Source organism: Mustela erminea, chromosome 16, assembly GCF_009829155.1.
Source record: "Mustela erminea isolate mMusErm1 chromosome 16, mMusErm1.Pri, whole genome shotgun sequence".
NCBI lineage: Eukaryota > Metazoa > Chordata > Mammalia > Carnivora > Mustelidae > Mustela > Mustela erminea.
Window position 1 is genome coordinate 76223678 of NC_045629.1, and position 12654 is coordinate 76236331.

General features: G+C 40.9%; 1 protein-coding gene across 9 annotated transcripts in view; it reads right to left on the reverse strand.

Moving 5' to 3' along the window:
• The window catches only part of TMEM71 (transmembrane protein 71), a 30723-nt gene extending 21268 nt beyond the window's left edge, over nt 1-9455 (reverse strand). For 2 of the 9 annotated variants that reach the window (XM_032316424.1, XM_032316425.1), the window contains exons 1-5: nt 9101-9449; nt 7673-7754; nt 6397-6457; nt 4421-4633; nt 2737-2909 (exon numbers count right to left, since the gene is read on the reverse strand). In XM_032316424.1, coding sequence (XP_032172315.1) covers nt 2737-2909; nt 4421-4633; nt 6397-6457; nt 7673-7718 — 493 coding nt within the window. In that variant the 5' untranslated portion in view covers nt 7719-7754; nt 9101-9449. Of the gene's footprint in view, nt 1-2736; nt 2910-4420; nt 4634-6396; nt 6458-7672; nt 7755-9100 lie in introns of all 9 variants that reach the window. The other 7 variants (XM_032316421.1, XM_032316420.1, XM_032316419.1 and 4 more) reach the window with 7 other exon arrangements.
• Between the last annotated feature and the right edge of the window lie 3199 nt (nt 9456-12654).

Genomic DNA, 12654 nt, shown 5'->3' on the forward strand with positions numbered 1-12654 from the left:
TATAAACAAGGTAAATACTTAAACGAGACAGAAGATACTTAGCTTATAAGTAAACACGCTTGACTTCTTTCTCTAAGGTTACATCAGCAAATCCTGTTGGCTCTTTTTTTTCTCCTGTTGGCACTATCTTTGAAATGTATCCAGAATCCTCCTGCTTCTCACCTCTACCTACTTCATTCCAGCTACTATTATCACCCCAGTGAGTCACTCCAACATCATCTTAAATGATTTCCTTGCTTCTGCCCTACTACCTATCTTACCTTTAATCTGAACACAGCAGCCAGAGTTACCTTGTCAATGTATAAATAGAATCTTATTCCTCTGATTAAAATCCTCCAATGGGTTCTCCCCTTATTCAGAGTAGAAGGTGAAACTTTTGAACGGGCTTCCCATTGTCCCTGTCCTTCCCCACTGGCACAGCCACATCCCTCTGAGATCCTACCCTCTCTCTTCCCCTCTCACACTCAGCCCTGAGATGCTCCTAGCCCAGGAACTTTGTGCTGGCATTTCCTTTGCCTGGATTGTTCCTCTCCTAGATGCTTTAGTTCCACTTTGCAGCCAATGCTCAGAAGTCATTCTTACGAGGTCATCTTAATCGCCCTACTTAGACTTGCAATCCCCATCTCTTCCTCCTCTGCTTTTTCCCACACCACTTACCACTTTTAACGTGCTATGTAGCTTACATATTGTCTGTCTACCCCCACAGGGATGCAAGTTCCATGAGAACAAGTTTGCTTGCCAATATGTCCCAGTGTGTAAAATGGTCCCTGGTAGATAGCTGGCCCTCAATAAATCTTACAATTGAATGAATGAATGAATGAATGGATGGATGGATTCCAGCAGAATGAACAACATGAGCACAGCCACAGAAGTGTGGAAGAACATGGTCCATTCAGGAAACTGAAAAAGGATGACTGTTCCCAGAGTAGAATGTGTGTGGGGGTGGGGGGGAGTCTTTCTCCCTCCCTTCTCAGAAAGCATCTTGAAGGATCCTCAATCCCAGCCTCCATTTCTTTACCTCCCACACTCTTCACCCTCTACCCTCTGGTTCTCTTCTCTTTTTTAAAAAGGGTTTTATTTATTTATTTGAAAGAGCAAGAGAGAACACGAGCAGTGGGGGAGGGGCAGATAGAGAGGGAGAAACAGGCTTAGCACGGGACCTGATGCGGAGCTCGATTCCAGGACCCCGGGATCATGACATGAGCCGAAGGCAGATGCTTAACGGACTGAGCCACCCAGATGCCCTTCCTAGTTCTCCACCACCAGTAACTTCAAGATCAACAAATCCAGTTGTCATCCTGTTTAACCCCTGAACATGATTTGTCACTGATAACTGCCCCATTCCTCTTGAAGCCCTATTTTCCTTTGATTCTCATTTCATAACACTTAGTCTTCCTCTCACCTCTCTGGATGCCTCCTCTCAATCCCTTTTGCAGACTAATCCTGTCCTATTCACGCATTCAAAATGCTCCCTTCTGGACTCCCTCTTTGCCAACTCTACCTTCTTCCTAATGTGTCTCAGCCATTCTGTGGCTTCAGAGGCGATTCACAGATGAGTAGCTTTAACTCACACTCTCCCTTGGAGCCCCAGATTGACTTGCCCCTTATGTCCCAAAGGAACTTCACCTCAACATGCTCCAAACCATGCATGTGGTCTTCCCTCACGCAGCAAACCTACTCCCCAGATTCCTCAGACCTAGCCATTTTGTCTCTTAGCTTCCTCCTTTGCCCAGAGAAGTCCCTCCTATCTTCTGGAAAACAACTCAAATGCCACTTCAATGGGGATGACTCCTGAGTTTCTGATTGGGTCAAATTTCTCATTACATCATATATTTTTCTCCATGGCATTTACCACAATTGTTTTATATTTGTTTGTGCAATTATTTGACAAAGGTCTGAACCTCACCCCCCTGCCCCAGCAAACTAGAGGCTGGGGTTATGTTATTTGCATTTACTCTTGTGTCCCCAGACCTAGCACACTGCCTGGCAGATGGTAGGTGCCCAATAAATAACCACTGTCCCCATTCTAGTAATAAAAATAATTGTAACTACAAATCACTGAGTATCAGGGATTGAAATATGCTTGACATTCATTGTCCATTTAATCTTTAAGATATACTTTGAGTTCATATCATTGTGTTTACATACATATATGTGTATCTATATACACATATTTACATATAGTAATATTGTGTTCTGTGTATTATATAATATGTATACACAGTATCATGTATATTTAATATGAATATATATGATATACATGTATATATAATACATGCATGTAGCATGTACTTCAATAGGAATACATGAATATATATATTATACTCTACATATGTATCTTGTTTTTAAAATAAGGAAACTGACACATAGCAGAGTTAAGTAACTATCTCAGTGTGCTCACCCAGAGACTTGGACCCAACTTCAGTGTCTTTTCTCCATTTCTATCCTGTATAGACAAGATACACCGAAGATGTACAAACACATATTTCAGGTATTATCAGCTTAATAATTTACACATTTAAATTAGGCTATTTTGCATAATACGTGACATGAATACATATGTAATTGGATCATGTAAGTAGTGTGGAGAGAACCTTGGTGATTTTTTTAAAATGTGGCCCATTCCTTCTATGCAATGATGGTCATCTCTGGAATTTATATTGGTCCGGGACCGCATGGTTGCTGCTGCCCATTTGTGAATGATATTGCACTGTGGAAAAGGAGATTCAGACTCACCAGTTTCATTGCAATGCTCCATGTCCAGCCTCCTGACCCCATCTAACCAGGTGTCCTCACTTAAAGAAGAGTCAACATCACCAAAGATGTTTCCGTGCAGCCAGGATTTAGAGGTACTGAGGCTGAAGAGATTAGAAAAGGAACGGCGGACTCTCTTTTTCTTTCTAAATATTCTGGAGAGAAATGGAGACATGAAAGTAGCATGATGCATAATGCATAGCAGCCACGTTTGGTTCAAAACCAAAAATTTAGTGAAAGTGATGTGATGCATAGAACCCATCTCCGTAACTCGGATCTGTGAAGCTCATTTCATTTGTTCCCTCTGTTAATCCCACAGAAGCTTCTTAAATTTCTGTGTGTTCCAGGTGCCTGGATCAGTATCAAAGATGCTGAGATACAAAATAAAACCTTCAGTACAAAAAGTTCACAAACCAGTACAGGAGAGAGACCAGAACTATGCAGATGAAGCTAATGACTTCATAGAGCTTATCCCACACCAGATGTCTTTCTTTGTGGTTGACATAAAGTAACTCATATTATCCTTGGAACAGCCCCGTGAGGGAAGTACTATTGTGACCCCATTTTTCAGATCAGGAAACTGAAGCACAAAAGGTTAAGGCACTTGGTTGAGGTCATATATCTAGTAAGTGGCATAACTGGGAAGCAAACCCAGGCAGCCTGGCTCTGGCTCTAGTCCCTAGTCTGCATTACTATACTAGGTAGGGGATGTGTGCTCCGGCGGAATTAACTGGAGGCTGCTCTGAGAGCATCAGGAAGGGTGTTGCTGATCAGGAGTCAAGGGAGGTTTCTGAGGATAGGAGACCACTGAGCTGCAGAGGATGATCTGATCCAGTCATTGAAGAACAAGTAAGTCTCATATTGGCCCATGCTAGGAAATGAGGCTGGACAGGTAACATGAAGGCAGGGAATGAAGAATCTTGAATAGTTCTCCATTATAGTAACATTATGTAAAGAGCTACAATTTGATGTTAGGGTAAAGGGAGATCACTGGGTATATCAAGGGAGAGGCATAGTGATGACATGCATCTGATTTGCATTTCTGGGAGATTTTGCCTGCTCACCCATCCATACTCCCAGCATCCTATCCTCCACATTGTAAGAACAAATCTGGTCATTCATCATTTGTCAATGGCTCCTCCTTATCTTCAGAACAAAAACAAACACCCTGAGCTGGACTTGAAGCTTCAGTTTGTGTCTGCCCAGTCTTCCCTCCTGCCCCTCCACCCTGAGTTGATTTCTGCCAAACCGCCTGCCGTTTTCCAAATGGTACAGGGTCTCCCAGGGCTCCATGCCCATTCCATCTCTGGAAGTCTCACTTGCTACTTTTATTTTAGCTAACATCCTACATCTGTCAACACTCTTGTCAAGACTCAAATCAATCTTCATTATCTCTAGGAATCTGGTTTTAACCTGTTTCCCCAAATGAAATGGGCTTCCTTTCCTCATCTCCTCCACTGCATTCTGTTCAGACCTTGACCGCAACACCCATACTGCTTCAGCGCGTTTGTTTGTTTTCACGTCAGCAGTCCTTGCCCCTTATGAGTCTTTGCGCCTCCACGATAATGAGCTCTTAGGAATCATCGCTAAATGAACAAATGAACGAATGAATAACTAAGTGGGTGGACCAGACTTCAGATTCTTTCATGTAATATCCTCTACTTACCTCACTAAATTCTCCTTGTAAAGAACACTGGTCTGGGGTGGGCTCAGAGTTATGTTGCCATCTTTGTCATAGAGGAAACTGTCTTCTGTCCAAGTGTAGTATCCATTGGAGAGGAGTCTGGGACTTCGGCGACAGGCAAAGTGGGAGGCTGTTAGGAGATCTACAGAGCAGCATTTGAAGGAAGTGTCACCATCCAGGAAATCACAGGCAAAACTAAAGGGGGAAGAAGGAAAGTCCTTTCCACCTCTATCCAATACATCCAGTCCCACAAAAACCACATTTCTAGCCACTGTGAAGGAAAACACCTCTTAGCATTCATGGCTACCAGTTACTTCTGCCTCCCTAAGAATGTCACTTCTACTCTGGGCTTCATCTCCTCACTAGTGAGAGCATTAAACGACAGGGCATTTAGTGCCTTTTTCTGTTTTAAACATGTTGATGAAAACTTTCTGTCTAATCAGTCTTTTCACCACACGATGCAACTACACCCCCGACATTAATCCATTTTCTTGGATGAAAAAATTGCAAAACAGCCTATCTGGGATGTTGGAAACTTATAGTCACCAATCCTTTTCTTTGAATAGCCTTCCCGTTGCGATATCTTTATTCTTTCCCTGATTGATAAATTTCAACCTTGCAGCCACCAGGCACAGAAGAGTTACAGGGTGAAGACACAGTCAAAGAGATCTTTTTGGCCTTTGCCGATTTCCCTCTAGATCAGCTGCACAAATGACTCTGCAGTTGTGATTTGATATCCAGGAAAGTCTCCCATTCGGTTGGGGAAATCTCCATGTGTGTTGGGTTTGAGAAACAACCTGTGTGATTGAAAGGCCACCTTATGCCACAAGCTTTACGGAATTTCTGATAAAGTTTTATTTCATTTTTATTTTTTTAAGATTTTATTTATTTATTTGGGAGGGAGAGCATGAGAGACAGAGCACAAATAGGGTGGGGGCAGGTCAGATGGAGAAAGAGAAGCGACTCCCCACTGAGCGAGGAGACTTGGATCATGACCCCAGCCTAAGGCAGACACTAAGCCAACTGAGCCCTCTGATGAAGTTTTAAATGTAGAAACCTGTCCACAATTAATACATGCACTAAATTTAGTAAAGGACTATTTTAAATGGATATTATTTATTGAAAATTTACTATGGGCCTGGCTCATACTTCATGCTTTATCTACTTTTCACAAACCTCCCCCAAAACTAAGTATTGTGATCTTCATTACACTGTAGGGGAAAAAAAAAAAAACTTGGGATGCAGAAGGACAAATAACTTGGACATTTAATAATAGCTGGTGACAAGTGACAAGGCTAGGATTCGAGTCCTGGTCTATCTAACACTAAAGCATGGGCTCGCTCCACATGGCCGTCTTGTTCATCCTTGACTGATTCATTTGACAGTAGCAAGAGGCCTAAAATTTACAAATAAGGCCAGGTCCTAACACCAAGGCATGATTCCTTTATACCACTGGCATATTTTACAAAATGCTAGAGAAAACATCAGTTAGAGCTACATAAGGAATAAGAAAGAAGAGAAAAAAAAAAGAAAAAAAATGAAGGAAGGAAGGAAAGAAGAGACTTCATTACAGAACTTGAACAAAATGGTAGACTCTACGTGGTTTTTTCGGAGAGTGGAATCTGGACAGCTCGGGCATTGATCTAGAATCCTGTTGCTCTTATAAACTGAGATAGTAAAGCATATTTAGGAGAACATCAATTTGAGAAAAAGCAACTATTCATCAGCCTCCAACAGTTTCTCCACTCTCCAAACAATTCACATGTGCTCCCACACTCACAGCCACCCCCTCCAAATCCATTATTTGGTTAGGCAAGTTTTCATTTTGCATGTACATGGGACTAAAGATTTATGCCCATGCCAAAACTGGAGGAGAGATAAAACTAATATTTTTAAACCAGTAAGACACATAGGAAGATACATGATTGATTTGTCTTGAGAAAAGTCCCATAAGATACCTTGGGAAAACACATGTGGGAGACAGCTCTCCAGTATATCTTCTCTCAGAGCCAGAAGAACCTGCATCGGCAAAGAGGAGAGAAGCACAAATTTATCCCACCTCCCCAACATGCTTGACTGCAAATAACGGAGGCGTCAAAGAAGGTATGAATAGCTCCAGGCTCAGCAGAGATTCCAACTGGTGCAGGCATCCAGTGAATCAAGACTAACACAACTTGTCACCAGACCCTTATGGGGAGCCAGAAATAATCGAAGGGCTTCTATCTTCTGTTTCTTCTCTCACTCAACATCCTTTAGAGGTTTCCGAGTGGAGGATGAGGCAATAATAAACCATTAGCATCAAACTGACTCATGAAAAGGAGGAAGAAAACATCTTGTGTGAAGCTGTAGAAAACCCGAATCAATGAGCCAACGTGCTGGTTATTTTAGCTTACTCAGTAATTTGAGGGATTCAATCATCTGCCCAGGCTGTCTCTCATTAGGGCAGTTTAAGGCGCTTTCATTGTAAAATAATGAGCAGAGGACATTAGTGGAGGAAAAAATTAAGTTTTGTTTTGTTTTATATAAATGATTTTCCAATGTATGAAGCCTGTGAGTATTCTCAATGAAAAAAAAAAATCATCCATTCATTCTACTCACTTTAACCAAAGGCATAGCAACAGATTTCAGTTGGGCAAAGTGCAGTTAATTAATATTCTAAACTCTAAAGCGGGATTTTATACAGTAACGTGTGAACACTTCTAATAGCTTCAGTGAAATTTGATTCCACTGCAGATGATTAATATCTAAGACAAAGTTTAGGCTTTCAGATAGGGCTGGTTGATTTGTAAGGAGTAAATGGTAGGTGTGTGTGTTGGGGGAGGGGTTAGAAGCAGGGCTTGGGGAGAAAATGTCTAGAGGAAGGAAGAAACTTGAAACCACTACCAGTTTAACAACGCCCTTACTTCCTGCAAGTAGCTATCAAAATCATTCAGTATTTTTTATAGACAGTTTTGCATCTTAATAGTGGCTGATAAACAATCTCCTTTCACATTTATGCACAGGCATCTAAAAAACCAGTGATTTTTTTTTTTTTTCTACTAGAAAGACAAATACCACATTTCTCTCAAGGAAAGAAATGAAGTCAAAATCATTGCCAAAGTGAACACTGGCACTTACGAAGCACAAGCTACTGACAGATGGTTAATGGTATGAGTATCAGCAAAATCAAAGCAAGGAAATTGCTAAAAGAAGTCTAATCGTTCAAAAGATAATTGCGCATAGCAGTTCTCCTACATTTACTTGCCACTGGTGTTGACATCAGTTGAGATATTCGGTACATCTTGGGAAGCCTGCTTGTTCAAACTTCACAGATTTTCTGAAAGAGCCATGAAAAAAAGGTGGATTATATATTAAAAATAGAAAAATCATGCCAAAACAGATGGCATCTACTAATTGCACCAGTCAGTCTTGTTTACCGAATGACACGAGATTTTGGACTGAAGGAGGAGACTGGAACCAGTGACCACTGAGATTATGTCTGCATCTATGGTTCTGTACTATTTCCCATTGTCTGTCTGAGGGCATCCAAAATAATCTTGTTCTGTAAATAAGAACAGCATTTTATTTGAGAAAGCAAGATTTATGCAGTTGATCTGTCCTCAAAATAAATAATGCAAGTGAATTATTTGATTAAGAAATCAGAAAAGAAGGTTGGGTTTTGTAGAGCCCTCTAAATAAGTATATTCGTAGTTTTGTCACCCACTGCACATCGCCCTCATTATCGAGTTTCAGGCAATGCTTGGAGATTGGTGTTGGTCTTTTGTGCAACGCCTCGGACCACTGACAGGTAGTCATAGCAAGGGCTGGCGGTCTTTCATAGACGCTGTCAGCCTGGACATTCTCAAGCAGCACAAGAGTGCACTTAAAATAGCCTACCACCAGGCAGATTTCAAAATGCAGCTCTCAGGAACATATAAATTTACTTTCTCAATTACAAATTTAAAATACATCTAAGTGTGTAAATTGTGCAGACTTTGATCTATCATAGATCTATCTGCTGTACACTAGGACGCCTTCTACACATCACTATCCTAATAGCCTTGCAAGGTAGGACTAAATTCTTTCCTAATTTACCACCTCTTTCCACGTTTTTAAAATGTGATAACTGGTAATGGATTGTTTTTGTGGCTGTCATACATTAAATCAAGCCAGGATAATCCTACAGCTCCAAACAGATTCTTTCAATAAACTAGATGCAACACCTTTTCAAAAACAGAGATCCTAGGTATAGAGACCTTTAGAGAAGTCAGGAGAACTCTCTGGCATTCATTGGAAGATCTCTAAATCAAAGCATACATTTATAGATTTTTATTTGGAATATAAAATAATATTGCTTGCACCGTAATATAATAGTTTGCCACCATCCTTTTGATTTTTGATCTATACCATCTTAAAGGTGCAGCCCAAATTATACCACGTTAGCTTTCCCCAAGTATTACATTTAATTTTAAACCAACAAGTCCTGTGGCAGAAAGCAAGGTTTTTACTGCTATCTCTTACAAATACTTATATCAAGCTACAGGCAGTATACTAACAGTTAATCGAGTATTAGTAACACTAAAAAAGCCTTCAGTAACAGCTCTAAATCTTTTCAAGAAACAGATTCTGTCTACCAGTTCTATCAAAGTAACACATCCATTCTGCAAAATAATCTGTCCGTACATGTTCCTTCCAAAGGGGGTTCCCACTTTCTTCTTCTTCTTCTTCGTGATAAATAGAAAAATTACTGACGTGCAAAGTTTCCTTGGGCTGACGGTGAAAAAATCCAGGACTTCGCAGTTCTTCAGCTGAAAATCATGTTAGGGTGTCAACAGGTGCACAGAAGTCCTGTAACGAAGAGCATTCTCTCCTTCTAACAGATGTCTGCGCACATCACCGTGTGCAGGCATTTGCAGAAAGTTTTGTCTTCAGTGGCCTCTTGTTCTTTTGGCTGCTTCCTAGAATAAAGGGGCATGTAGTTCTTGAGAAAGTCAGCTTTATAACTGCTCTTGTTTTCTTTCAAAAGCAGCCTGCGTAACCAGAGACTGAGAGGCAGGATGAGGTCACACTTCCTGTTGGGCTCTCATCAGTGGCATTCACACCCAGGAGTATGGTGAAGACTCAAAATAGTTCCCTGGACCGGCAACAGGGGATGTGTAGCCCACAAATCAGGCCAGCTGGATGTACCCTGGTCACTCGAGGGATGCTTTTCTGAGCTACCTCATCATCCTCGCTGTGAGAATATAAGAACTGCCAGAGAAGCAACACTTCTTGCTTGTCATCCTCTGACCCTTTCCAGTATAGTAGCGCATAGCTGTGCTCTGTCCAAATCAATTAAGCTTATTGGTGATAACACACTGATGCTATTAAATTCAGCATACTGTTCAATACCAGGAACTGGATTTTGTGAAAATGTCTGTAGTGGCAGTACGTTGATTCACCAAATGTTGAGATTTACAGGAACCTCTATGGGTGGCACTTTACATTTTATATTTATATTTTAGCTGAACTCAAAGAATTTCCTGCTATCGGTGGGTTCCTAAAAATCTCTACTATTGTAAATGATACATACATATATATATATATGTATATATATATATATATATATATATGTTCTAGCAACACTAAGGTGCTTTGGATATGGAAAGGATGTGGGTTTAGGAGTTGCACAGACTGAGATTCATACTCTGTCCACCTACCAGCTGTGTAACCTTGGATTTGTGGCTTAATCTTTTTGAGCGCTTCTCGGCCTTTTGGCTAAGATCAAGTGTGAGCTGCAATTCCTTCAATTATGAGTAATAATACACATTTTGCAGAATGCCTTGGGGAATGAAATGAGATAAAAGAAATGAGAAATAGGTGAATCATCAGCTCAAATGTCCAAGATATGTTCCTTATTTGCTTTCTGGAAATCAGTTTTTCTTCCAAAGCCCCAATTGGTCAGCCTGGCAGTAAAGTTAATTTCATTCTTTCTTGAGGTTCCCTTTTTCTCTGAGGTTATGCCAAAGGCAGGATCTTCTGTAGAACATGCCCCGAGCTGCAGAAGGTATTGGGGGAGAATGCATCTACTCTGTGGTAGACAGTTTGCCAAGATGACCCTCAAAGAGCCTTGTGTGAGCCCCTCCCCTTCAGTGTGGGTTGAAGTGAATAACTTGCTTTTCCTGTGTAGATGAGACACAAGTGATGGGTTGCCCTCCCACAATTAGGTTGCAAAAGACTATGGCTTCTGTCTTGTTGGCCTCTCTATTAACTTCTAGGCTTACGCAATTTGATGAAGCAAGTGACCGTGTTGGAGAAGCACACAAACAAGAATCTGAGGGGTTGTCTCAAATGACAGAGAAGGACTGAAACCCTCAGTCCAATAGCTGGGAATCCAGCCAACAGCCACACGAGTGAGCTTAGGAGTGGCTCTTTCTCCAGGTGAGCCTTGAGATGATGCTAGCTCCAGCCAATACCACAAATCCCCTTTCCCGAAAGGCTGGCATCAAAACGACTTTAATTTTTGGACTACTCTTTTACTGACCTGGAACACATTGGGAACTCATTAATGATCATAATCATTGCTCACTTTATGGAGCCTTACTATTTACCAGGCACTGTTCTACTTCCTTTACATATATTAGCACATTTAATCCTCATACCCACTCCATGGGGGAGGTTCTGTTATTATCTTCATTTTACAGATGAGAAAACTGAGGCACAAAGAGTTCAATTCTTTGCCTAAAGTCACACGGCCAGTAAAAGGTGAGCTTGTAAATCCACAATTCTAATCTTGGATTTTTAGCCTGTAAGCAATAGCGATCACCTCAAACATGTTCGAGCATTCTCTATGAACCAGGCACTGCATGAAATACTACGCTGTGTGCAATCTTGTTTAAACCTCATGCAGCCCTAGGAAATATTATCCATGTGCAGGATAGAGGGTCAGGAGTTTAGATAATTCTCTCAGCACTATGAAGGGTCGGAGCCAGAATTCCAGCCCTACAGTTTCCTCTTGGCTCTTCTCTCCTCAGACCCACTTGTTTCCTTGCTATTCCTTAAATGCCAGACTTGTGTCTGCCCCAGGGTCTCTGTGTTCACCCTTTTCTCTGCCCAGAATATTCCCCGATAGTCACAGAGTGTTCCTCCTCACCTCCCTTAGCTCCTGACTCAACTGTTTTGCTCACTTACTAAACTGCCCTCCACATAATCTCCTTATTCTTCCTCCTGCTTTATTCTTCTCCTTAGTACTTCTCACTATGTCATATACTTCAACATTTATTTTTTTGTACTGATAAAAATATTCTTCAGCCAGACGGTAAGCTTTATGAAGGCAGACTTTGGACACCTTTCTTCATTTCTGTAGACCCAGAATGAAAAATACTGCCTGCCATATAATAGGTTATCCATTAATATCTGTAGAATCAATGAATAACTGAATTAACATCTAGGTACAACTGACTTTAGTACTTTTATTCTGCTCGCTAGAAATCAGTGTTTTTAAAAGGATGTCCCACGGAAGGCCCAATTCTCCACTGTTAATGGAGGAGATGTGTGCAGAAAGGGAAAATGGTGAGCAGTAAATTTAAGCCTGCTCTCACTTGGAAGTCCTACCCAGAGCAGCTAGCAAGACAAATAAATAAAAGGTATTCAAATCAGAAAGGAAGAAGTAAAATTATCCATTTGCAGATGACATGATCTTATATATAGAAAACCCTAAAGATTCTTAAAAAGAAAAAAAAAACTGTTAGAACTCATAAATGAATTCAGTAATGTGTGGTTTTTTTTAGGATTTATGTAAGATTTCTTGCAGCTAGAACTCCTGTCTTAAAAATGCTCTAGATATGTCCTTACTGTTTGCTCAGGGCTCATATTTGAATGACGGTGGGAATAATTTTTTTAAGAGATTGAAACGGAGAGAGACAGACTGAGACATGGCAAGTCAGGAAAGGAGGGAAATAGAAAGAGACCAATAGCTTGTGAAAACCCTAACATAAAACCTAAATAGGAGTTCGCATTCTTGGTGGCAAAGACAGTCTCCTCAATAAATGTTGTTGGGAAAATTGGACAGCTATATGTAGAAGGATGAAACTCGATCGCTCTCTTACACCATACACAAAGATAAACTCAAAATGGATAAAAGACCTCACTCAACATGAGCCAGGAATCCATCAGAATCATAGAGGAGAACATAGGCAGTAACCTCTTCGACATTGGCCACAGCAACTTCTTTCAAGGTATATCCCCAGAGGCAAAGG